Raw genomic sequence first — 27,244 nt, 5'->3', positions numbered from 1 at the left:
ATCTTGTGATAGTTTAGTTTCCAAAAATATAGTTTAGTTAGTTTAGATAGTTTAGTTAACAAAATTTTCACTGTGGTGATGAGAGAAATAAACTGCACACATAAAACAATGTTACACAGAACTAAATTTTATTCACATCTTCACATTTTGAACATCACCTCTTTGAAGCTGTATAAGATATCTCTGTCCCATAGGTAGAAGATTTCGCTCCAAAGCAGATTCCTGCAGCAAAAAACAGAACATTTTAAATAATGATTCACAAGTTTAACCTGTTCAACTCCCAATATGAGATACAGCAATAAACCTAATACACCTGATAATGCTTTCAATATTCTGTATAGTAATCAACAGCACAGTGTGGGCAAACGATAAAGTAACATGGCAAGAGTAAAAGATGCACCTTTTTATCTGAAAGAAATATGATCGAAGACTTAATGTCGCAGCACTAAGGACAATTGCCAAATACTCAAATATGCTGATGAGTTTTTTATCCTTGTTAACAAATACAGATTGTAATGACAGCAGTAATCATAATGATTTTTTAAAGTGGTGCAAAGAAGCTGAACTACAACTGAACATCACAAAAATGAAAGAGATGGTAATTGATTTTAGAAAAACTGCCTCAGAGGTGAAACCGGTTTATTTTAATGAAAAACAAGCTGAAAGGGTACAGGAATATAGGTACCTTGGTACAATTTTTGATACCAGATTAAAGTTCTAGCATAACTTAGAAACGGTTGCTAAGAAAGTGCATCAGAGAATGTATGTTCTTATGAAACTGAACTCTTTCTGCTTAGTAAAAAATACACTGAGAACTTTTTATACTACCAATATTGAGAGTATATTAAGCTTCGCCTTTTCATGCTGGTTCTCCTCACTTTCTGTTAGAGACGAAAATCGCCTTCAAAACTTAGTCAAGACTTGCTCCAAGATTATTGGTTTAGCTCTGCAGAGTCTAGCAAAGATACATGAACAGCAAATGCTAAGGAAAACTCAAAGTGTGATAGGAGATGATTCCCATCCTCTGAAGCCCTATTTTGTTCGGTTGCCCTCTGGAAGAAGGTTTAGAAGTATCAAATGCTAAAATTATATAATTATATAAATTCACCTTTGTTCCTGAGGCAATAAGGCTTTACAACTTTACATTTTAGCAAGTTTAAAATTTTTAATATATGGGTCTTTTCTATGTTTTAGTACTATTTATGAAGTTATTATGAAGCATGCTGGATTGTGTTTTTTAATAATGTTTGTAAGTGATTTGTTTTTTATGTGATTGTTGTATCATGAAATGCTTCTACCTTAATCTAATTGCCCCTGGTGGGATTAATAAAGTTGTTAAACTTCAACTTTAAAGTAGCTTATTTTGCCCACTCTGTCTGATTTACAGGTAAAACCACTTTCACAATAGCAGATTTTCAGTCAGTTACTTTACATATGAAAGAATTGGGTGTTAAAAGGCCCAATGACTGGACTCCTTAATGGCCCTATTCACTTTAAAACAAATTCCAGCATGTTGAAGCGTTGATCAAGCACCCTTTGTTTTTATGGAGAGAGAAACCATCTGTCTTGATTAAAAGTATGCAACTGTTTGTAGTTGTAAGGCTTTTCTATGTCTGTAGACGTCACTTATAATGCTTATGGTACCTGAGGCTGGATTTATTTGATCAAAAATGCAATAGAGACAGTTATATTGTGAAATATTGCAATTAACCAATGGTTTCTGTTTCAATATATTTTAAATGGTCTTTTTTGTCTGTGATGTCAAAGCTGAATTCTGCAACATTATACTTCAGTGTCACATGATCCTTCAGAAAAAAGATGACTATATGGTGCACAATCATATTAATCCTTAAATGATCAAAGTTTAAAACATTTTGGTGCTTACTATTCTGTGCAATCAGTCTTCATTTTATCTTACCAACCCCAAACTTTTGAATGGTAATGTATATGATGTAGGCATTAGTGCAGGGGTGTCCAAACTCTGTCCAGGAGGGCCGGTGTCCTGCATAGTTTAGCTCTAACTTCCTTCAACACAACTCCCTGAAAGTTTCTAGTATACCTAGAAAGAGCTTGATTAGCTGGTTCAGGTGTGTTTAATTGAGGTTAGAACTAAAATATGCAGGACACCGGCCTTCCAGGACAGAGTTTGGACATCACTGCATTAGTGGATCTATTCTCCAATTACATTAAGTATTTTCCAACACCACAACTTATATTACTACTTTGAAGTATTTTATGAAAATAAACATTAATTGAGGATGTATCTGCTTGTTTTTTTAATACTGTGAGTATGAAGTGCTGTGTAAGGTCTTTAAACTTATTTTTAATTTCACTACTAGAGAGACACGGCATTTAAAACCAGGTTTAAAATGAAGTTTAGGTTTTGATGGCTATTTTTTTCCTTTCCATTTGATTAAAATAAAGTAAAATACAAAATGACAAGCAACTTATGGAAATAAATTACTTTATGGTAAACACATGAAATTCCCTACAAGTTTTAAGGACTTGAACAGTCATCTGGTTCAATTAGTGTGACAGATGAAAGAAACTCTTCAAGTGGAGGATGAGCAAAATAAATAATGGCAGAATATCATTTTTGGGTGAACAACCCCTTTACAGGGTTTCTACAGGTTTCATCAAGTCAAATGTAAGACTTTTTAAGACTATAATGAATGAAATTTCAGACTTACACAAGGCTAAACACTAAAAATGTATAGTTAAAACCTTAAATAAACATTAAAAAACAAATGTTATTGTAAGGAAGATAATTAAACTATATTAATAAGTAAATAGAGTTAATAAATAAACGTTTCTTAAAACTTTTATTGAAATATATTGTTAGTGATTGGATGGGTGTTGGCCCAATTGGGTATAGATTTACATGGACACAGGAAAATTAATACCTGTTTAAAAGGATTTAAGACCTACAACACAATATTTCAGTGGATTTAAAACTTTTTAAAACCTAAAAATAGTTTTTTTGTAATTTAAGACACGTTAAGACTTTTTAAGACCCTAAAGATACCCTGCTTTAATCCAGTTCTGTTATGTTAAACGTTGTCAAAAAGTAGATTTCAAATGATGTGATTAATCATCTAACCTTTGCTCTCCTTCGAAGGTAATCCCTGCGGTTGTGTAGCATCTTAGTACATCGTACGATCAGCTCTGCCTCCCGTCCATAAAACTGCGGCAGTTTAGATATAATCTAAGAAACAAGAAACAAATACATGTAAAATTACTCTCTGCAAGCATGCCTTTATTTGTACATTTTAAAAAGAAGAGGTCCAAACCTTTGTCGTAATCGGGTTCCAATCAATATTCCTGCTATAGGAGGCCTTCTGCCACACCTGAAACTGAGTCAGGACCTCTCTGGCCACCACCTGTATAAGAAACACACAAATAATTAGTAATTTGATGACCATTTAATTGCTTATAAATGAATTAAAATTTATGCTTACACTGAATGTTCTCTGCTTGTTTATGGGTTGTGAATTTCCTTGTTCAGTTGAAGAATGTTCTGCAAACCTTTGGCCGATCTAGAGTAAAACACACACAAGACAAATCAGTTAACTGCAGTTCTAAAATGTAGCTCATTTGAACATCAATTTGGGAGCATTTATTGATGATGTAACATTCTTATTAATGTTTTGTGATAAAGATTCACTGCCTTGTATTAAAATATGCATTTAAATTAAATCACAGTTGATTCTTAGTTTACGTTTGCTATCATATGTGTGTAGTCTGCTTGTTTATTATGATAATACTTGAAATATGAAGTCTGAAACAAAGAAAGTGTTCACTTAAAGGCCAATATACACTGCATTAACATATGGTAACCAGCTGCGGCAGACACTTTGTAAGGGTTTGTTGCCATCACTGACCAATATCGACTTTAGTCAGGTCATGAAATGAGTGAGAAGTGACTTATTAAGGTTAGTCTGTGAACTGGCCTTAAGATTGTTTCATATGAAGTGCTGAAAGTTTGTCTGAATGCCTGCAGTCTTGGATTAGTTTACAAAGTCAAGAAAATGAATGACAAATTAAATTGTGAATAATTTAAAGACTCTTCTGCTTTTGTTGGGAAAAAGTACACAAATCCATCAGATAATGACCTGTGTACGAAGGGGTTAATAGTTGTCCAGTCACTTCAGGACAGGAAGGCATCAACAATCTCAGAAATCTGGTGGAAATGAGCTGGAGGTCTTGCATTGTCCAACATCTGTGTTCATCAAAGGTTGCTTGAAGATTGAATGGAAGGCTGAGGTGAAGGAAACCAAGCATTTCGGACTAATTGGAGCACTTTTTGTCATCAGGAACTGGAAATAGACATACTACCAACCGTTATGTCTGATGGTTCATTTACTTTTTCCAACAAAATGCCATTGCAAGTTGAAAAAAGGGATGCAGGGTACCTTTTTGTTTTAAGCAATTCTAAAAAGCAAAAAAAAAAATCCATAAACATACTGCTTACTGCATCTTTACTGTTGTTGAAGAGAATACAACAAATACATAATCTATAACAGCTCTTATACGTACATTAATAATACAACAGCAAAATAGTTCATTTTGGAGTAAATCATTACCAAATTTCAATATACAGATGTAATAGTGTGTTCACACTTGGCAAGTTTGGTTTGATAAAAACCTAAATCTGTTATTGACATTCTTTTGAATAAGTGTGAATGCTGCCATCTAAGGACATGTCCACATGCACATGGTATTTTTAAGAACAGAGTTTTCCCCGCTTTTGTTTAAAAAAACATCCATCCACATGAAAATGCACTGTGAAGCATGTTAAGTTCATGCCAAACCAACAGGGGGCGATAATGACAGTTTTATGCTGGGTTCACACCAAACAGGGAATTAAGTATTAGTGGGCAAAGCGAGGCTTCATGAAATAATAACATCAAGAAGCAAGTGTGTCGAAGCTTCGAAACGTTTCGAAACCCGTCTCTACACCTAGTGGCCATTTTAGGTTTTGCTCTGAAACAGGTTTAGTAAAGAAACAGTTATGCAAATTTAGAAATTAAACCCCATGTTGTGAAGTCGAGGTTTTAAGTGATTTAGTGGAGCGGGGAGAGTTCCTGACTAACATGCAGAGATAATGGGTTCGAATCCAGGTTGATGAAGCTCTAGATGTTAGTTTTTAAATGCTCTGTTGTTGTAATGTGTTATGTTTTAACATCCGAATGAACACTTTGTGGATTGTTTTAGTCATAAAATGTAACATTGTTAAAATACATCAAGTCATAATTTAAGAGTGGTTGTTCAAGTCAGAATTTAAACTCAGGTCATTTGCAGCACAGTTCCTCTTTGCTGCAAACATGTGAAATTAGCACCTTCCGTATTTAGTGTGAACCCAACAGTGTTGGCCAATCAGAAAGGAGAAAGCAGTGTGCACGCTGATGTCAGTTTCAGTCACCCAACATTCCATTTTCATGTGGACAAACGGCAAAACCATGAAAAAAGTGTGTTTTTGAAAATACCCGTGTTTGTGTGGACAGGAACTAAACCATGGTGCGCACCAAATAAGCAGATTGAGACCTGCTGAGAAAGAGATGGTTCACAGTTCACTTCCAAACAAAGACATTGAAATAAACCAAACAGGAGATGTGACTATAAAAAGCACAGAATGCTCACATAGGGCTGAGCAATTAATCATAAATTAAATCGCAAAGCTGGGATTGTTATGCACATCTTGTCAGGAAAGCACAATTTTGTATAGTAAATCTGCTCCAAAGGCCAGAGGGCACTCTAACGCAAAACTCCAAAAACCCACAAAGAAGAAACCCAGGAAATTGCAGTTGCTGAATAAACAGAAGATTTTACTGCTTTCATTGGATCAATGAGACTAATAAACACACGACTACAGAATAATCTCACGGAAGAATTCATTTCAAACAATCGACTAAGGCTGCACGATATTGCGATATTTTGTTATTCTATGATATATTACAATATGAAAACAATTTCACCAAATGACTTAATATCTCGATTTGGAAAAAAAATTATCATTTTAGTTGCTTGATTGGGATGATTCTGTAGGTGCATCTGCATAAAACCTACAAACATCGAAAAATACAATAAAGAAAAAAATATAAATGAAATAAACCGTTTGTGTTGTTTTCTGTGGAGTCATTCAGGTACAGTAATTGAATAATCAAATGTAAAATAATACTGCATAGTCTTCGTTGTATGAATAATTCGATAAAATTAATCCTTATTATGGTTACAATTGGTACAATTTCTTATGCCTGAATGCTTTTAAAATCCTCATACAGTCACAGGCCTCAAAACCCATGCAAATGATGAATTATAATCTTAAATCAACATACCATATCCTGTGATGTGACTTATTGCGAATGCTCACGTTGCGATATCAACTCTGAAACGATATATTGTGCAGCCCTGCAATCGACTTAAGATATAAAGTGAGTTTGGAGAAAAATCATGTTATTAAATGTGATATTTTCACATGCTTTCAGATGTAGCGGCAACACAGAGTCATACTTAACTGAGAAGCTACACAAAAATCCTTCATTATCACAAAACAATTATCTCGATTTCCTTATCTTCAGATTAAATCAGTTTCAATTTTGAACAAAATTTATTTGAGTAGCTTGTAAGTGAACTACAACTCTGTGTAGTAAATACTCCTACATCTGAAATCACGTGCTGGACATTTAGAAGAGCAAGCTTTTCTGACAATATGCGCATGAAAATCGCCCTTGATTAATCTTCCAGCCCTATACTCAAGAATGCCAATTTTTCTCATTATAATCACAATATTGCCTGTTAAAGATCGATAAAAGAGTCAGAAATGCCTGGCAGCAGATCTTCATTTGTGCGAAATCTGTTTCAGGCACAGTATTTTCTCTTCTTATACTGTTATTATAAGCTCTTCATGAGGTCTCAACTGATTAAAATACCATCAGATGTATGCAAATGAAACAAAGCATCGTTTTGGATGTTCAGTAATTCAAGTCATGAAAAAAAAGGTCATTATTAATTTTGTATTTCTAGGTTAGGGTTAGTATGAACGCCAAGCAAACAAACCAAGAAAATCAAAAGACAAGTGTGAACACACCCTTAAACTACACAGAAACCAAGGTCTCCTTGTCTTTCCGTACTGCAAAGCTACAGCTTATAGATTCCATGCATAACAATTTGTCCAGGTCCTATTCAGTCGCTTAGTCGTCTTTAAGGTGTCCTCTGTTGGCTTCTTGACTTCTAACAGTGCAGACCGTTTATAATATGTAAACATGAATCAGGCTGCATTGGAAAAACATGAGTGAAAATGACTTATTTCCCTGTTCTTCCGTGGACTTTCAGTAAATGACTCTTCATTTGCCTGGGATTCAGAAAGGTCTTTGTACAATGGGGGCAATTGTAAGACATCCCGGCGTGACTGTGGCGTCTGAGGTGAACCCGCAGGTTGGTGGCTCGATTGAATCGCATCCCGCATTGAGTGCAGCTGAAGAGCTTCTCGCGTGTGTGGATGTTCTGGTGCTGCCTGAAGTTGCTCATCCGAGCGAAGGCCTTGCCGCAGTGCGGACAGACGTGAGGTCGCTCCCCTGAGTGATTTCTCTGGTGAACCTTGAGCTCGAAGTTGTACGCAAACGTCTGATTGCACTGCGAGCAGCTCAGAGGCTTCTTGCCCTTGTGGATCAGCATATGAGCTTTCAGATCACAAGCTCTCAGAAAGGTTTTTCCACACTGGGAGCACTGGTGGGTTCTGTCTGCATGGATCTGCTCAGGCGTCCCTTGTTTGTCCTGGGAGAAACGCTTTGGGTATTTCGCACGGCCGACTGCTTTCTCGCCTGGACAAACATCATCGCGAGTATATCGGACAGAACTCTCTGAACCGGCATAGCTTTGTCCATTTTCCGGTTGGACAAATGAATGTGCCCTCTCTGGTATGCTAGACAGCATCAGCTCTGTTGTGCATAAATGACTATGTTGTGCCCTAATACCTTGATGTAGCAGTGAATAAGGTGTGAAATATGAGGTGGCGTCTGGCATGTCGAGAGAGTTTAGACCTGGAAAGCTTTCTACCTGTATCTCCTCCTGATCACAAGATCCTCTGAGCTCTGCCTGACCGGGATCGGCCATTTCATCTTCGTCTCTGTTGATGCTGTCCCACACCGGAACCATCTCCTCCTCTTCTTTGACAGGTAGAAGATCCAGCTGGATTTCTGATTTTACACGTCTGTTTGGTGACGATAACGGAGAGTCCTTGTGCACATCCTGGGACGGAGGACTTTGCAGCAGTCCGGAGTGATCTGAGTCCATCTCCTTTTCAAGAGTAAAGTCTTTTTCGGGTTGTTCTCGGGGTTTGAAGTCACTAGTGGACTCGCTCTGAAGGACCGAACTGCCTAGAAGCCTCTGCAGGAAATCCTGAGGAACTTGTGCATTAGAGTGAGGTGTGATAATCTCTTTTGTTTTTTGCCTATGTGTGTCACTCTTCTCTTTCGAGTGTGTGTTTGTTGTTGTTTGTTTGTTAGACTCCAGGCGTTGTCTGGTACTCCACATTTCTTCAGTCAGTGCAGGTGGATTGGTGGATTGCTCTCTCAGACTTAGGCCTAAACAAAGGGTGTCTGCTCCTGCATTGGAAAAATTAAGATATCATTTAGGAAAAGCACAAAAATTAATCAAACATATACTGTATATGACATCTGATGTTCTTAATAGGGCACAATACATTAATATAGGACTATGATCATTTAAAAAATACTGATTTGTTAGACAGACAAATGTTTATTGTTCAGACCCCCAAGTTCTTTGCTAATTCATCCTGCAAAATTCCTAGTTAAAAGAAAAAAATAGGCGCAAAAAAATCTAAATGTAAAAATGTAAAATCTCATAAAAATAATCTCATAAAACATCCAATTCCAAACCATATAACCAAATTATATTTATTTCAGTTTGCAATAAAAATGTATTTGAGTGTATCTCGAAAAATTACATCTCCCCTGCGCCCTCACAATCATTACATTACATGGAATGGGGGCGGGGGGGAGTTTTCAGCTTGTGCAGTAAGCAGACGCAGATGAAGCGCTAGTGATTTAAATGTGAAATCCTAGCAAAGATTCAGACTGCAAAAGAAAGTTGGAGCAAACGGAGCAATAGAACAGACAGGTGGAAATGAGATTGGTTCAAGGGTGACATCCGCTGGACGCTGCAACCCATCACTGGGAAACACCTATACACTTTCATTTACACACATACACTACTGACAATTTTAGCTTACCCAATTCACCTGTACCGCATGTCTTTGGACTTGTGGGGGAAACCGGCGCACCCTGAGGAAACCCACGCTAAGAACATGCAAGAGAACATGGGGAGAACATGCAAACTCCACACAGAAATGCCAACTGACCCAGCCGGACTCGAACAAGTGACCTTCGTGAGGCAACAGCACTACCTACTGCGCCACTGCGTCGTATAAACTTAAAAAAGCTTATTTAAGATTATTAATAAGTATTATATTAGTTTATAAATTATATAAATTATTTATATAATTATAATAAACTAATGTAATATTTATTAATAATCTCAAATATGCTTTGCAAATATAATTTGTGTTTGTTTGTTGTTTTTTAAATTGTCAAATTTTGTTATGTGCTTTTGTCATTTTATTTGTAAATATTTCTATTTTTTTATTTAGTTTGCTAAAATTGGTACTTCAAGAAGGTCGCTGGTTCAAGCCTTGGTTGGGTCAGTTGGCATTTCTGTGTGGAGTTAGCATGTTCTCAGTGTTTCCCAGTGATGGGTTGCGGCTGGAAGGGCATCCGCTGCATAAAGCATGCTGGATAAGTTGGTGGTATATTTTGCTGTGGCGACCCGTGATAAATAAAGGGACTAAGCCAAAAAGAAAATGAGTGAATGAATATACAATTACAATTAATAATATTTGTTTTTTGTTTATTGCCTTATAGGTACAATTAATAATAATAATAATAATAATAATAATAATAATAATGATAATAATAATAATACATACATATTTAAAAATAATAATCTGTATAAATAAACAGTACCGATAATAAAATGGTTATTACAGCTGGGATATCCTTCAGCTCTCTCAAAACCATGCCATGCCATGGAGTATTGCCACATTATTAACTTATGGCTACATTCATTCATAATAATATTTTAAAAAGGCTTTAATTAATAATATTCGATCATTCATTTTCCTTTGGCAGTACAGTTAATAACAGTAATTCATTACATTTAGGTTTTACATATAATATATAAAATTACAATTAATAATATTTGTTTGTTTATTGCCACATCAGTAGCTTATGGTAGAATTCTTATTATTAATAATAATCAAAAATGGTTATTACAGCCAGTCTTAAGCCCTAGATGCTGGGATATCCTTTGGCTATGCCAAACCATGGAGTATTGCAACATCAGCAGCTTATGGCTACAATTAATCATAATAATATATACAATCACAAATAATATATAAAATTACAATGATGAATATTTGTTTGTTTGATTGATTTATAGCCACATCAGCCATTTGTGGATACAATTACTATTATTATTATTGGTAACGTATAAAAATAACACACAAGTCGGCACCAATAGCCTAGTGGTTAAGCGCGCCGACATATAGTACCATGGTGCTCATGGCGACCCAAGTTCGATTCCCGGCACGAGGTCCTTTGCTGACCCTTCCCCTCTCTCTGCTCTCAATTCTTTCCTGTCTGCAACCTCTACTGTCCTTTGCAAATAAAGGTAAAAAAATAAATAAAATATATATATTTATAAAAAAAATAACAAACAAAAAAAATGTTATTAACATCCAGCCCTAAGCCCTAGATGATGGTATATTGTTCAGCTCTTCCAAACCCACGCAATCCCTGCAGTATGGCAAACACATGAGTTTTATCAGTTTTCCAGCCCTCTCTGTAACTCACCGTGGACGGTTTCGACAGTCTGGCTCTCATCTCTGCCGCTGGAGTCTCCTGTCCGACCACAATCCGGACACTGTGTCCTCCTGCCCCGCTCCCTCTCCTTCTCCCATTCCCGTTCCCTCTCCTTCTCCCTCAGTTTGCTCTCAGACAGCTGCAGCCTCAGCTTCAGCACCTCCACCTCCTGCTTATGGTGACCCACTTCCTCCAGGAAACTGTCCTCCACCAGCCGGGTGATCTCGAACATGGCGGATTTAAGGACGGTCTCCATCACCACCGACAGCTGCGACTGGAATGTGAGGAAAAGGGCTTCAGTCATCGTCCTGGCGCCTCGAGATGACACCTTGAGGGAGAAACGATGAAAACAACCGCCCTGAAACGCAGAAACACACAGTCTGAACACTGAGGTATCAGTGCCCTCATTAACAAACATCAAATATCATGGTATCTTGCCAAAAAAAACTGATATTTTCAGTCCACCGTTCCTGTCACCAGGTGGGCGTTTTGTTTGTTGTTGTTGTTTTTACAGCCACGTGCACTACATAACAAACTGATTATGACTTATTACACTATTATAATTATGTAATTAGTAATATGTCTATAACGTTGCATGTTTATGGAAATATTTTCTATAAAAATAAGCTCGCAACCTCTCTTCGGGCCTTTAATGTAACGTTACAAAGTAAAACAATGACACAGGACGCTGATCAATAAGAAACGTTGCGTTATTCAGATGCTAAATACCTTGTGGATATGATCCTCGCGAAGAGGATTTCTTGGTGGAAATCCGCAAAATGATGTGTATAGAGACGTTATTAGTGCAGTAATCTGATCGTTAAGTTGACAGTCCTCCTCGACGGATGCAGAAAACGTCGCTGGGATTTCTATTTTACTGCCATCCGGTGGACTGGAGAATGACCTGCACTAATATCAGTCTTCGGCTGCTGTAATTAACAGGTAAAGAAGATATGAGACATAATGTCTCAGCGATTTAATTAAACGTTTTAAGTGTATTTTCTAGCCATCCAAATGTCTGAATGTGTTATGCATCAGCATGGCTCCTGAATTATACAGATCAGACATGGTCCCCCTGCTGAAAAAAACAGCTTAGCTGGTTTTAGCTGGTTGACCAGCCTGGTTTTAGAGGGGTTTTGGCTATTTCCAGGCTGGTCTTAGCTGGTCAGGCTGGGAGATGACCAGCTAAAACCAGCTTGACCAGCCTAACCAGGCTGGGAGCCCAGCCAAAACCAGCTATTTTCAGCTTAAACCAGACTGGTCAAGGTGGTTTTAGCTGGTCATTTTCCAGCCTGACCAGCTAGGACCAGGCTGGAAATGGCTGGAAACCATTTTTTTTAATAAAAAATATTTTGATGCACAAAGTCATTTCCATCTTCCTGTTTGCATCTTCTAATGCCTTCATTTTAATCCAGGATACAATCATGATTTATTAATCTATTGTTTTCTGTATGTTGCAAAATAACAGAATTTAACCTACATTACATATATTTTATTAATCAAATTATTATGGTACAAATTATATTATTATTCACCCGCTTCAAATCTTATCACTCGATTGAATGGGCATTATTAGTGGTTATCAGCTCATAGATATGGGCCAGTAGGGGCCTTCTGCGCCTAATACTAATCTCAGAAGGCTGTTATCATCCATCCACATGGTTAATCAGCTATACTAATAGAGAAGACTCCAGATCCAGATCTGTTTTTACATTACTGTGATGGTTGGGTTTAGGGTTGTGGTAGGGGAAGACGTTAATAAAATACAATTAATGGGAAATTTAATAAATAATATAAATAATTCTCGTTAACTTCCAGCCGCAGCTGTATGTGATCTATAGCTGATTAACCATTTGGATGGATTATAACAGCCTTCTGAGCCTACTAGTAAGCTCAGAAGACCCCTACTCTGACCCATATCTATCAGCTGTAAACCACTGATATCGCCGATTCAATCGAGTGATAACTTTCGAATCGGCTGTTATTATTAACCATTATTAATCATTACCATTATTAATGCGCCTAAAGCGCAATGCTTCATGGTTTTATCAATTTCATTGCAGTCGTGACACATCAAATATGGCCTCCAGACAATGGCCAAACATGGGTCATAGCTGGTCCAGTTCAAGCCGAGTTATGGGGTGTTAACTTGGCTAAGACTAGGCCCAGATATGGCCCATGTTTGGCCCTTATATGGAAGCCAGACTTGATTCAGTCATGTACCGTAATTCACTGCGGCATGTGGGCCAAGCAAAAGCTGATTGTGTGAGCCAGAGCTGGGCTAAATAAATTTTGCTATAGTGGGTTGATTTGTTAAGTGTTTCCTGAATTGTGGGCTGACCAGTAGCTTTTAATGTGGAGGATCGTTGTAGAAGATGGGTACAGTGTGGTCATAAAGGCATGGACATGTTCTCCAACAATACTCAGGTAGGCTGTGGCAATGCTCACGATGCTCAATTGGTACTAATGGACCCAAAGTGTGCCTAGAAAATATCCCCCACACCATTACACCACCACCAGCCTGAACTGTTGATACAAGGCAGGATGGATCCATGCTTTCATGTTGTTGACGCCAAATTCTGACCCTACCATCAAATGTCACAGCAGAAATCGAGACTCTTCAGACCAGGCAACGTTTTTCCAATCTTCTATTGTCCAATTTTGGTGAGCCTGTGCGAATTGTAGCCTCAGTTTCCTCTTCTTAGCAGATAGGAGTGACACCGGGTGTGGTCTTCTGCTGCTGTAGCCCATCTGCTTCAAAGTTGGACGTGTTGTGCATTCAGAGATGGTCTTCTGCATACCTCGGTTGTAACGAGTGGTTATTTGAATCGCTGTAGCCCTTCTATCAGCATGAACCAGTCTGGCCATTCTCCTCGGACCTCTGGCATCAACAAGGCATTTGTGCCCACAGAACTGCCACTCACTGGATACTTTTTCAGATGGTTGTGCGTGAAAATCCCAGTAGATCAGCAGTTTCTGAAATACTCAGACCAGCTGGTCTGGCTCCAACAACCATACCACATTCAAAGTCACTTTAATCACCTTTCTTCCCCATTCTGATGCTCAGTTTGAATTGCAGCAGATCGTCTTGATCGTCTTGTCTACATGCCTAAATGCATTAAGTTGCTGCCAATTGATTGGCTGATTAGAAATTTGAGTTAACGAGCAGTTAGACAAGTGTACCTAATAAAGTGACCAATGAGAGCATGCATTACTCTAAAATACAATAGGAAAGGAGAAAGTGTCCGTTTAATGTGTCCCAAAAAAAAATAAAAGCATCTATATAAGAATAAGACATGACCCATGAACATACTGTTAGTATGCGTCCAAACAACTGAAGGAGAGTTTAATTTGGTTGACATGAATGCTACAAAACAACATAGTTATGACAGAAAACGAGACGTGAACTTCTGGCCATTTGGTCCATTTAAAATCTAATTTCATCATTTACATCAGCACTTTTCACAAGAAAAAATAATTGCAAATACAGTCATTTAGCCTGCAACGTACATGGCTTCCTGTGGTGTACCTGAATCACCAACAATCTGTTTGCATGCATTACTGGAAGAGTTTGCTCGGTGTGTGTGACGTGACACAGTGTGTGGCATTGAATCAACAAAAACATACTAAACTACTATGAGAAGCTCATCTGTAAGCATCATCCCTACTGTCACTCTTTGTTTACAGTCTAAATAACACCTACATCTGAAAATAGTTTATAACTGGCCACCCCTGCCTGCGTAGGCCTGAACCTACAATATCAGCACTGACATCTAAACGTCAACGTTTCAGTCCACAGCAGCAAATATACACACATTTGATCTGCAGTTTCAAAATAACACAATAATGCTGTCCTGTTGCTATAGTGTGTTTATGCAGCATTTGAAAGAGCTAATGCTACACATCTGAATGCGTACAAATCAAAAGAAATGTCATATAACAGTGATAGTAAATGATTGAGGAGCGGTTTTATTCAACAAAGCTTTTTAAACTGCAATTTGAAGTAAGTTAATCACTTTAAATTGAGAAATCTTCCAATAACGTACATTTCATTGCAAAAATAAAGTATATTTTATGGAGCCTCACAGTTTTATCTATTTATTAATTCACAAAGTTGTCATTACTTTAGGGATCGAGTACATCAAGCCCACTGTAATGAAAAAATATACTTTTTAATAATGAATCTATAAAACAGTGATTGATTGTTGTGTGATAATATAAAAAGAATGTGTTTGTTATGTTTCGCATTAAAGGTGCAGTAGATGAGCTGCCAAAATGCTATAAATTCCTATAAAAGTAACTCCAATATTGATTCAGGATTTTAAACTTTTGATTTAGCATTTGTTTTTACCACTGACAACTCTCTTGTTTGTCCGTGCAAAAGGCAAATCTGTCTGCATAAACGGGTGAGCAGACGTATCTCTATTTTTTACTGACAGGCTACTTATCAGAATTATGGGAATTATTGACCTAACAAATTTTATTCGGATGAACATTTTTAGTCGTGTACCTTACCTAGAATATTAAAATACATATAAATCCATTTAGCTCATTTGCTTTAATCATTACTATTAGAATGTGAAGAGACTTTAAACCAGCACAACAGAAAATGTTTCAGACAACCACCTACTGCACCTTTAATATGTATTAAAGTATTTTGTTTATTAACTTTGTTAAAATATATATATTATCAAATCAATTTAATCAAATTCAATTTTTTAAAAAGTGTCTTTGAAAGCAAAGTGAAACTGTTACATTGTGAAAATCATTGATTTTAAAATGGAATGTTGCTCAAGTTTTCCTTCACAAATCATATTAATGTGCTGATGTCATGATCAAAATTAACATATCAAATAAAAAAAAAAATGGCTAAACTTTAAACTAAAAATTGCTAAACATTTTGTGTAACCTAGATCCATTTTTAATAACAGAAAGCCAAAAAAATAACTAATTTAAAATAGAAACATTTTGTAACATTTGAAATGTTTTACTGCCAGCTGAAAGTATTAATTTATGTAAAATATTAATGTTCCTACAAAAATGTCTAAGTGTAGCGTGTGTGTGGTATTGTAATGGTAATATACTTATGTACCATTGTCATTGTTGTTTTCAATATTTGTTGAATTTAATTCAGGTGAATTTCAATTTAAAAAAGCATTTTTAAAATGATGCAGATCAGTTTACATTTTTTTAGAAAAGCCATTACGATCTTAAAAGCCCTACAAAAACTAATTTGCATGTGTAAGGAAGCTCAATGAATTTGCTGAAAAAACTGTAAGTGTAGCATATCATTAGAAAGCTCATGAGAGAGAGTGATAGAGAGACGTATAAAGAGAGCGATAGAGACTTATGAAAAGAGAGAGTAATAGAGAAAGAGAATGTGATAGACTTCTAAAGAGAAAGAGAGATGGTGATAGAGAAAGACTTCTTTAAAAAAAAAGAGTAATGGAGAGAGTGTGAGTGAGAAAGAAAGTGATAGAGAGAGACTTATGAGAGAGAGAGAGAGAGAGAGAGAGAGAGAAAGAGATGAAAACAATGATATCTTTCTCTGCTTATGTTTTGGATGCAGAATTTCATGCGATTGCTTCAGAATTCACCATCTCATAAAATCGTGTCATAAAATCTTTGTCTAATCAATTTTCTCAACATGAATTCTAGAATTCTCACTGTGAAGCATTAAGGTTATTGCACACTGAAACCGAAATTTTCATCTGTAATTTTCGCACATAAAAAAATTAATTCAACCTCACATGTGAATTGTGTTGACACACTGCCTCTGAAACTTTCGTCCGTCATAAAAAAAAAAATTCAAACCGGGTTTGATTTTTCTTCCGTTTTTCGCATCCAAAAAAGTTAGGCATTTTGTGTTTAAAGAGGTGTTTTGACCGTTCAAAGCCACCTTGAAAGCAAACGACAAAATACAAAATGCCTTTACATGACCCACAGATAACTTTATGACAAACCCCTATGCTGGATTCTGTGACTGGAACACCTCTCCCCCGCTGCTGTTTGGGGTGTGTGTCCACACATTTGACATACTGCCCATAGACACAATTGCCTCATGGTCTGCTTCAGTTTGTTGGTTCGATACGTCAACCCGGCTGCCATTTTATAATGTCTGTAGGTACTGCCATTCACTTTTCCAGATTTGTTTACTTACGTAAGAATCACAAGCAATGTATCAAAATTCCACTGATTTCCTGAAATAAACTTTGCATTTAGGGATAATCCAGCGCAGCTCTGTGATAAGGAGAACTCTCCTTCCTCTATATGTAGGCTGGTATTGGATAAACACAATATGTAGCCTATTCTTCTTTCTTTTTCTACTTTGGAGAAGAAAGAGGAGAACAATGTATCACTGCTTGAATTGACTCTGAAATGTTTTGCGTTTTTCAGAATGGATTAATTAATACGCATCAGACTCGGCTAAATGCACTACAGAATGTTACGTTTACACACATCCACAAATGACATGTAAATGCATCAGCTTTTTACAGCATAATACTCACTACTCCTGAGTACAACTTTTTACTCGTACTTTGAGTGATATTTATAACAGATACTTTTACTCTACTTGCACCACATTTTTAGGCAAGTAATTCAATTCAATTCAATTTCAATTCAATTCAATTCACACTGAATTGGTCCGGCAACCACATTCAATTCAATTCACACTGCGCAATAAGGCGCAAGATGTGTTTGGTGCGTTTGTTGCTATTTTCAGACCAAGGTAACACTAATTTTCCTGTTATACTGCACGTTGTTTCAAATAGTAAATCCATTTGCACCGCTTTGTGGACTCATGGGTGTGCCGGTCTAGAAAGTAGGCGTGTTAAGGCGCATTGTTGGCGCGTTGCTATTTTGAGGAACGAACATAGACTGCTCAATTGACCAGCTGAAAGCAGGTCTAAAGTCCAGCATAGAGCATGTTAGTTGTGCGCCTCACTTACACATTGCTTAAAACATGCAGGATGTACAGCAATACACAAATATCTTTACAAATGAAAAAAAAGGACTAAAATATTACAAAAAGGGTTATAAAAACCACTGCCTCCATGCTTTCTTTATCTCGGGGGGGCTGGGGGGATTTTTTAGATTATTCATGATAACTTGCTTTTATATAATGTTATTTTATTAGCAGTATTATTTATTATATGCATATTTATATTTGTTTTATTAAAAACAAGCTTAGATTTGTCTACCTGTGAGGTTTTGGACCATATGGGGCGTAGGACGTGTGTTTGAATTTAACCACACATTGTTATTATTGTTCATTTATTTGTTTGTTGGAAATTAAAACTGAATTTAGAAATAGTTTTGAAACAAATCTTTGTGCTTAACAAACAAAATTAAATATGTAGGCTAATGGATGTCTACAGTGGAGTGTGTACAACACTGTTTCATTATCCACAAAAAGTAAAGGAGTAAAGAGTAAAAGTTGAGTAAAGAGAGAGTAAAAAGGACTAACGGAGGAGGCACGTTTATCCTCACGCTGCTGACAGTCTGTTTAACTGTTTTCTCGCTAGTAAAGCGTTCAGTTTTTACACTTACAAAGTTCGCCAAGTAAATAGCAAATGCGCTATGGCGCGACGCAACTGACTCTTAAAGGGAATGGGAGATGAGACTGATTGATTTAATGCACGTTATGATCAAAACACACCATAACTCATTATGCAAACCTTATTTTTCTGTCCTCAAAATAGCAAAAGTGGATTCGGACAATTAATGCCCTAATGCTTTTGCGCCATGAGCTTTAGACGATGCACCTAAATCGTTAAAATAAAGCTCACAGTGTGCAAATTTTGTGTACGTGAGGAATTTTTCACATATGAATACGAAAAAACGCATACGAAAATGTCGGATTTCAGTGTGCAAAGACCTTAACACTGATGATCAGAACTCGCACTGTGTAGCATTACACCTGTCCTAACTCATACTTGCAACATCCAGATAAACAGGAAAAGTCATCTGCTTGAATATTTTTAGATTTATCACAATATAACCAGTATTTCCCTCAAGTGATCCAGTCATTGCAAACAACTCAGTGTTTTTAAGAACACAAGTTTAGCGATGCATGATATCAAAAATAATTTAACCGCTAACCAAAAACAATATCAACTAGCATGTGTAATGTGTAAGATAACCGTATCCGGTCATACGCCGGAGTGAGTGAATTCAGAGTGGATTCTCTGATGCCTCTTCAAGTTGCATTTCTGCGTGAACCTCTTCCCGCAATCCGCACAGATATAGGGTCTCTCGCCCGTGTGGACTCTCCGATGAGCTTTCAGGTTGCTCAGTTTGGTGAAGCTCCGCCCACAGATGGTGCAGCAGAACTGCCGGTCCCCTGTGTGGATCTGCTGGTGCGCTCGGAGGTGACACAAATGAGAGAAGCCTTTTCCGCACTGGCTGCAATTATGCGTCGTTTTCGCCGCAATATTCCGGGCGTCCACTTGGACCCTCATATTGACCACTGGAGGCAAACTTCTTCCAGGATTCACAGTATTGAAGCTTCTTTCGCCCGCTCCTTCAGGATACTGACGGACTTGAGAGAGTTTTGGAGCAGGAAGGCTTCGGTTTAGATCGACAGTTCCATGATCGCTCATCGCCGCGTTGGGATGTACAACGATTTTGGTGTTCTTTCTGACGGGTGCTCTGAGATTCTGCATTGTTTGCGTTGGAATGATTTGAAGTTTGACGGGTGGAGGAGGAGGAAACGAGACTCGCTCTTGAACTCTGGCTGGAGGTTGAAGATGCGTTTTCTTAGCACTGTTGTGAGGCCTGATCTCCATGTCTTCCCAATCTGATGGAAGCATCACCACAACTTCTTGCTTAATGGGACTCGAGTCAGCCTTTTGGGGTCTCAAGCACGGAGTTTCTGGTTCTGGCTGTGAAACAGGTGCTGAACGGGGGTCTGTTTTGGAGTTGAACCATTTTGCGGGGCTTCGGTGTCTGGCTTCGTCCTCGTCCCGTTCAGTGCAGGACGTGACTGTTGAATCTGCACTGCGGAGGCTGTTGGTTTCTTCTACACTGCTCGGAGGATCTTTCTGTTTGTGTGTCTGAGAGTGTATTTTTAGGCATGCCTGTGTGTCTCTGGGCTCTCTCGCTTCTTCTTTCACTTCTCCTGCAGGTTTTGGTTCACACACTGCCTGCTGAACAGCCTGACAAAAATGTGCATGAATTAGCTAAAGCAAATCAAGGTTAAATACTCACATTTTTCTTCAATGTGTAAAATCTCACCTGACTCATTATTAGCATCTTGATTTCCTAGTGAAGTTTTTTTTCAGAGCTGATAATGTAACACTAAACTTATAAAAATGTTTTTCTTAGCATAGAATACAAGGCATGAGGCAGACGCTCATTCTTTTCAGATTAGCTAGTGCTCAAAAGAAGCATTTTGCAGGGATTTTTAAAAAGTTTATTGTTATAGTTGTGGCAGCCCAAAACCAGCACAGCTTATATCTTATTAATATTCAAAAAGTTTGTTTAATTTGCCTTTTTTAAACTTGGATTTCTACAAACAAACAACTGAACACAAGTTAGAATCCACCATGTTAAAGGAAAAAAAATAGTATGACTTTTACTGCATTAGATCAGGGGTCAGCTTAGAGTTTAAGCCAGGGTCACACTGTACTTTTCATCCCCATAGACTTCCATTTATACGAAAATGCGAATGCGACAGAGCGGAAATGCAAGCTCGTGCGACAGGTTTCGCAGTTCGCTGTGTTGGAAAGTTCAAGTTTGGTGAACTCTGAACTGCTCAAAGTCTAGTGTGACCACGGCTTTAGTTCTAATCAAACACACCTGAACAAGCTAATCAATCTCTTACTAGGTATAATTTAACCTATCAGGCAGGTGTGTTGAGGCAAATTAAAACTCTGTAGGGACATCGGTCCTCCAGGACCAAGATTGGTTACCCTAACATTAGATATTGAATCAAATTTTATGTGAAAACTAATGATTTGCTAGAATTAACTTCATTTTTATGGAATGTATTATATCACTTTACAAAGTTCCCTTTGAATGCTTAAAGTCTCACTGTATTATTAGCAACAAAAACAATATAATACATACGTTTTGTTTTGGTTCTGGAGTTGCTGAAGGTTTCTCCTGATTTGTGCTTCCTTTGGGACTGCATCTCCAGCTACTGTCAGAGGTATTTTCCTGCTTTACAACAAGCGGATTATCCAAATCTTTACAATAAAAACAGAGAAACATTCAGTCAAGCTTATATTTTGTGACTTAAACAAAGTGTATTACTTTAAATGAATAGAACATAAAGATGCCATATTGCACAATGACTCAAGTTCATCTGAAGCTCTTAAATTATTCAGACGTATAATCCAAATACACAAATGTACAAAATTGTTAAATAGAGTTTCCTCAAAATTAATTAAAAAGATGTTGGCTCTATTTTTTTTTTTTTTTTTGTGAATTGTTCTGTTCATCAATGTTACATCATTAAATTTATTAACATTATTATTCCTATTGTTGTTTGAAAACTATTTGTGAGTTAAATCAGTGTAGTAGGGCTGCACAATGTATCGTTTGAGCATCAGTATCGCAATGTGTTGGTCCACAATAGTCACATCACAAGATATGCAATGTTGAGTTGAGATTATAGATGACCAGAGACCACAGGTCAAAACACAAGAGATTTGTGGAGAATGCAGAATTGAACCATTATAAAGTGAAAGTTTAAATTTTTATAAGTTTTAAGGCCTATTTGAACATTTGAAGAGTTTGAAGCACTGTAAGAGAACATAAAGAGAATAAAAAATTTTTTTTTTATTAATTTTATTGAATTATTTATATTATGAAGATTATGCAATAATCTTTTAAATTTGATTATTTAGTTTCTGTACCTTAAATACTGTTAGACACCCCGCAAAAACCGATAAAGCACGGTTTATTTCACTTTAACATTTGCTCCATCGTGTTTATTTATGACTGTAGTTTGATTACTATTTGTATATAATAAATTACATAAAATACATTTATAATTCACTCCCATCCAAATCATCCATATCAATCTAAAGTAATGACTTTCCACTTTTCAATGACAGGGCTATTTAAATCATGTACTGAAGCTGTATTTATATCACAATATATAAAATAAAATCACAATAACAATCTTTTCCAATATCGTGCAGCCCTACAGTGTAGAATATCCATTATTTTGTGGTCATGTAATAAGAATCAAAAATAAACCAAAAACATTTATATCACTTTATGTTGAAAATCACTAAAACATTTGTATATAAGATAAACAATACTTTAAAAAGCATCTGATATTTTTTTTGGAAAAGCATAAAGAGGAAATTCCTTTTGTAATTTTTCAAAAAATATATATTTGTAGGATTATGAAATTATTGTTTCTGAAGACGTAAATGTTTGTTGGTCCTTGGTTTCATACAGTTAAAAAAAATCTTAATATATTAAAAACACAATTCCCACAAAAAATGACTTCATGCATCAGTTCTGTGATAAAATTATCATTTTGAAAAAGATTTGCATTGGTCTGCATTAGTAGCGCAGTATAAACAATACCAGTAATCAAGAGATCATCTGGCCACAACAAACAAACTTTAAAGTTTCAAAGTTCAAAAATAAAAATACATATATTAAATAAATAAAACAGTAATATGCAGTTGCAATCATTGCTATGGAACCCCCTGAATGATTAGCTCCCTGTTTATTTTTTCCCCCAATTTCTGTTAAATGGAGAGAAGATTTTTTCAACACATTTCTAAACATAATAGTTTTAATAACTCATTTCTAATAACTCATTTATTTTAACCTTGTCATGATAACAGTAAATAATATTTGACTAGATATTTTTCATGACACTTCTATACAGTTTAAAGTGACATTTAAAGGCTTAACTAGGTTTATTAGCTTAACTAGGCAGGTTAAGGTAATTAGGCAAGCTATTGTATAATGATGGTTTGTTCTGTAGACTATCGGAAAAAAATAGCATAAAGGGGCTAATAATTTTGACCTTAAAATGGTGTTTAAAATGTTTTAAACTGCTTTTATTCAGCCGAAATAAAACAAATAAGACTTCCTCAAGATGAAAAAATATTATCAGACATACTGTGAAAAATTTCCTTGCACTGTTAAACATCATTTGGGAAATATTTTTAAAAATTCAAAGGGGGTTGAATAACAACGATTGCAACTGTATAACTCTGAATTAAAACAGTAAAAAACTAAAAATAAATTGGCTAACTGAAATAATAAACCTTGAAACCTGAGGTGGGGGTCAACATGAAAATCAATGAATTAGATCTTCATCATTGTGAGTGAAGATAAGACGGTCACTTTAAAGCATATGAATATGAAGCTAATACCTTAAAAAACTCTGCAAATATTAGTAAAATGTTTTTAAGGTGGCAGTGTGGTGGCACAGTGGGTAGAGATGTCACCTCACAGCAAGGTAGCTGGTTCGAGCCTCGACTGTGTCAGTCGGCGTTTCTATGTGGAGTTTGCATGTTCTACCTAAAGACATGTGCTATAGGTGAATTGGGTAAGCTAAATTGTCTGTAGTGTTGGTGTGTGAATGAGAGTGTGTGGGTGTTTCCCAATGATGGCTTGCAGATGGAAGGGCAAACATATGCTGTGTAAAACATATGCTGGATAAGTTGGCGGTTCATTCCGCTGTGGCGACCCTTGATTAATAAAGGGACTAAGCCGAAAAGAAAATGAATGACTGGATGTTTTTAAGGTAATTACTTTTGGTTCATTATTACACTATTATTATTATTATGTAAATAATTAGAATGAAACTTAAGATAGGAAACACATTGAATATAGTTATTTGTCAAGCTAATGACCCATGTAAACACAATGAGGTAAAGTTGGTTTTATGTTCAAACATCCGTTCAGTTAAAACTTGGTACACACTGCCTATTGTTTACCACGCTACTTTAAATATTCAGTCTAAAATAGCATGTAGGTATGACTTCAAAACAACATAAACAACATTAGCACTATTTAATTGGTTGTGAACAATACTTTGATCGTCATTAGCTGCTAAAGTGATTTTCCTATTTAGAATTAGCAAAGAATACTTTTATAAGATTATATTAATAAGGAGAAAGTCCAAATTAATATATGAACATAACCTAATAATTGTAAACACATTGAGGTAAAATTGGTTTTATATTCACACATTCAGACTTTCTCCTCAATAATATAATTTCAGAAAAGTATTCTTTGCCATTTCATAATGGTCAAAACATTAGGCAGCCAATGACTATCAAAGTACAACATTGTTCATAGTAGAATAAATAGTGCTAATGTAGTTTTGAAGTCATACTTACATTTGATGTCAGACATAATATTCAAAGTATCATGGTAAACACTATAGGGAACATGTCACAAGTTGTCATGGAATGAATATGCGAATATAAAACCAACTTTAAGCTACCTCTATTGTAAACACCGCATATCTCACGATGTGCATTCATTAGTAGCGTTGCGTTACTCACTGCTCTGTGTTTCGGGCCCTCTGACATGAAGTATCCTCCTGCGGGACACTGCTGTCCGACCGCAGTCCACACATCTGACCTTCTTAAACCTCTCCCGCTCCCTCAGCTTGGCCTCGGACACGATCAGCCTCCGCTTCAGCACCTCCGCCTCCCGCTTGCCCCGGTCCATCTGCTCCACGAAGCTCTCCTCCACCAGCCGGGTTATCTCGTACATGGTGGTCTTCAGGACGGTCTCCATCACCGCGGACAGACGCGTCTGGAAAGTGATGACCAGCGTGTCGGACATCCTGCCTGTGTGTCTGATCTGCTCGGGTTTACAGAGAGGAACTGATCGCTGGATGCTCAACAGTGATCATGACATTAACGACCTCGCATCTCGATTAATATCTCGGGTGTTGGATTTCCTATTCAGTACTAAGTCCACACGTGAGCGGTCTGTAGACTGAGTTTCACACTTTGACGGTCGGCGAGGTAACGTTAAAACCTGACGATGAAATCCGTGTTAGCATTGAGCTCATGACATCTGCTTGGCAGTTTGAAACGCGAGCGGAAATTAATCTCCTTCGCGCGCTCGTAATGTCAAATGTTCGCGTACTGCTAATGTGACTGTAGCACTAGCTGGGTTATTTAATGTATTGAGTAAAATACGGGATGTTTGGCTAATATATCATTCAGCGTGTGAAGACGAAGCTAAGCTGAGAAGACGGACAATAATGTTGTTGTTGGTGACGTCACGAGTTGTACGGTGGCCTTGTTGGACAGAACGGTCTCTGGTGTGAAATATGAGAAATATATATTTTTACAGTCTACATATGAAATGCTGCTTGTATATAATTTTCATCCAAAATATATCTTAATAAAACACTAACGACTTTTCGAAACTTCCTTATGTTTCATAAAACCGCAACAGTATTAAAATAACAGATTTGTTGGGATTTATGTTCTCCAGTTACTATAAAATCAAAGTCACTTACACTCATGGCACGAGGCTGCGAGCAGAGAGCCTTAGTGTCCCACCAGTGACGGTATACAGCGATATCGCACTGCTGCGAGTGTGATATTGCGTTTTTACAACAGTTCGACGGCATAATCGTGTACATAAAAAAGAAAATTTAACATGGAGACTCTCAAAAAACCTTTTTGTATGCGGAACTACTTTCTTCCACTATTCATTCAAACCTGCAGCTGATGTCAGAAGAGCAGAAATCGTTACTAATTCACCAACATCACTTTAGAGTGTTTGAATGATTCTCTAGCGTAGTGTCTAAAGTGATGGCAAAACAGGTGAATTTGTTCACAGTTAAAGATTATATGCTGTGTTCACACCAGACACAGTACGCGCAGATAAATCACGGTATTCGCGAATGAATAGCGTGACCAATAACATGGGCCGATAACCGTTTTCAAGGTATACCACGGTTTGGAAAAGTCAAGGTTTTAGAACCACCAATATTTTCTGTAATACCGTTTCTAAGGTATGTGTAGGATTTTTTATTTACATTTTTTTTGTTGTTGTTTTTTAGGACAGTATCTCCAGCAGAAAAAATATCCTAAGATGTCGTTTAAATTGCACATGAATCTGTGTTTTTAAAACAAATAAAGACAGCAGAAGACTAGGATTCATTTGAATTATTTAGCCTGAGGTGTTTACTGCTCCAAACTATTATACATCTTTCAAAAACTAAAATATATTGTTTTCAAGGGGGAATTTTTTTTTTGTCTTACCCAGACATTTAAAAAGAATATATTTTAAAGCAGTGAGCACAATACCATGATATTTTTATCCAAGGTTATCATACCGTCAGATTCTTATATCGGCCCATGCCTAATAGACGAGTGAACTTTAGGAGTTTATTCGCGCGTCAAATTTACTTCGCAATACACGCAGATTTGTATCATGGGCAGGGCTTCTGTTTGCCTGGTGACTCTAGCTTCGTTGTTAAATGGCTAACGTGAATTTTATTGAGAGAATAGCTGAGTTTATGTGCTTTAGCAAGACTAAAATACAGCGCCGATTCATTTGGAGCTGCGCCGCAGGAAGTCTATTCGTGTCTTTGCATTGACTTAACATGTAAATCACTTGAGCTTGGTACTTCTTCCACGTCTGGTGTGAACACAGCATAAGACTGAACGGCACAAAATGCCATCAGTCTAGAGACATTTCCCGGTATTTCTCTTAGTCTAAAATAACTAAAACTGGAATAAAAAAAAAATTATATTTAAACATACATTTACATTTATGCAGTTAAATGCTTATAACATTTTCAATCACGTGGATTATAGTTTTAACAAACACTGTTATATATATTTGACAGTACCAATAAAGTAAATGCACTTTAAGATAAACAACTGCCACATTTATATACAAAATAAATATAATCAGTTGAATTAAAACTACTACGCAATTCATAAAAAAACATAAAAGTACTTGCGTGACAAATTACCACTTGCTCCAGTAAGATGGAGAATGCATACGTAAAATACATTAAGGATATTGATTTAGGTAACATATATATGCATATATGTAAAGAAGGTCAAGATGCTCCAGGATTGGCCAGCCTAGTCACCAGACATGAACATTATTAAGCATGGCTGGGGTAAAATGAAGGAGGAGGCATTGAAGATAAATCCAAAGAATCTTGATGAACTCTGGGAGTCCTGCAAGAACACTTTCTTTGCCATTCCAGATGACTTTATTAATAAGTTATATCAGTCATTGCAGAGATGTATGGATGCAGTCATCCAAACTGGGAGTCATACATAATATTTAAATATTTATTCTTTTTCCACAGCACCATGACTTTATATTCTATACTG

The 27,244-nt window shown here is 36.7% G+C and overlaps 2 protein-coding genes across 2 annotated transcripts; both read right to left on the bottom strand.

Moving 5' to 3' along the window:
* Positions 1 to 100: 100 nt before the first annotated feature.
* si:ch73-109d9.1 (uncharacterized) lies at positions 101 to 11,787 on the bottom strand. The gene is made up of 7 exons (XM_056456752.1): positions 11,667 to 11,787; positions 10,929 to 11,295; positions 8,056 to 8,603; positions 3,459 to 3,536; positions 3,291 to 3,380; positions 3,101 to 3,205; positions 101 to 222 (listed from the first exon to the last, which is right to left on the bottom strand). The coding sequence occupies exons 2-7, from the start codon at positions 11,239 to 11,241 to the stop codon at positions 133 to 135; spliced, it is 1,224 nt and encodes a 407-aa protein (XP_056312727.1). The 5' UTR covers positions 11,242 to 11,295; positions 11,667 to 11,787; the 3' UTR covers positions 101 to 132.
* Positions 11,788 to 15,851: 4,064 nt separating this feature from the next.
* Positions 15,852 to 25,159, bottom strand: si:ch73-109d9.3 (zinc finger protein 668). The gene is made up of 3 exons (XM_056456748.1): positions 24,428 to 25,159; positions 21,009 to 21,127; positions 15,852 to 20,095 (listed from the first exon to the last, which is right to left on the bottom strand). Exons 1-3 carry the CDS (start codon positions 24,711 to 24,713, stop codon positions 19,091 to 19,093), a joined length of 1,410 nt encoding a protein of 469 aa, XP_056312723.1. The 5' UTR covers positions 24,714 to 25,159; the 3' UTR covers positions 15,852 to 19,090.
* Between the last annotated feature and the right edge of the window lie 2,085 nt (positions 25,160 to 27,244).

This window comes from Danio aesculapii, chromosome 1 (assembly GCF_903798145.1).
Source record: "Danio aesculapii chromosome 1, fDanAes4.1, whole genome shotgun sequence".
Classification (NCBI taxonomy): Eukaryota; Metazoa; Chordata; class Actinopteri; order Cypriniformes; family Danionidae; genus Danio; species Danio aesculapii.
The sequence above is the reverse complement of the archived record's forward strand: the minus strand, read 5'-3'. Positions and strand labels throughout refer to the sequence as shown.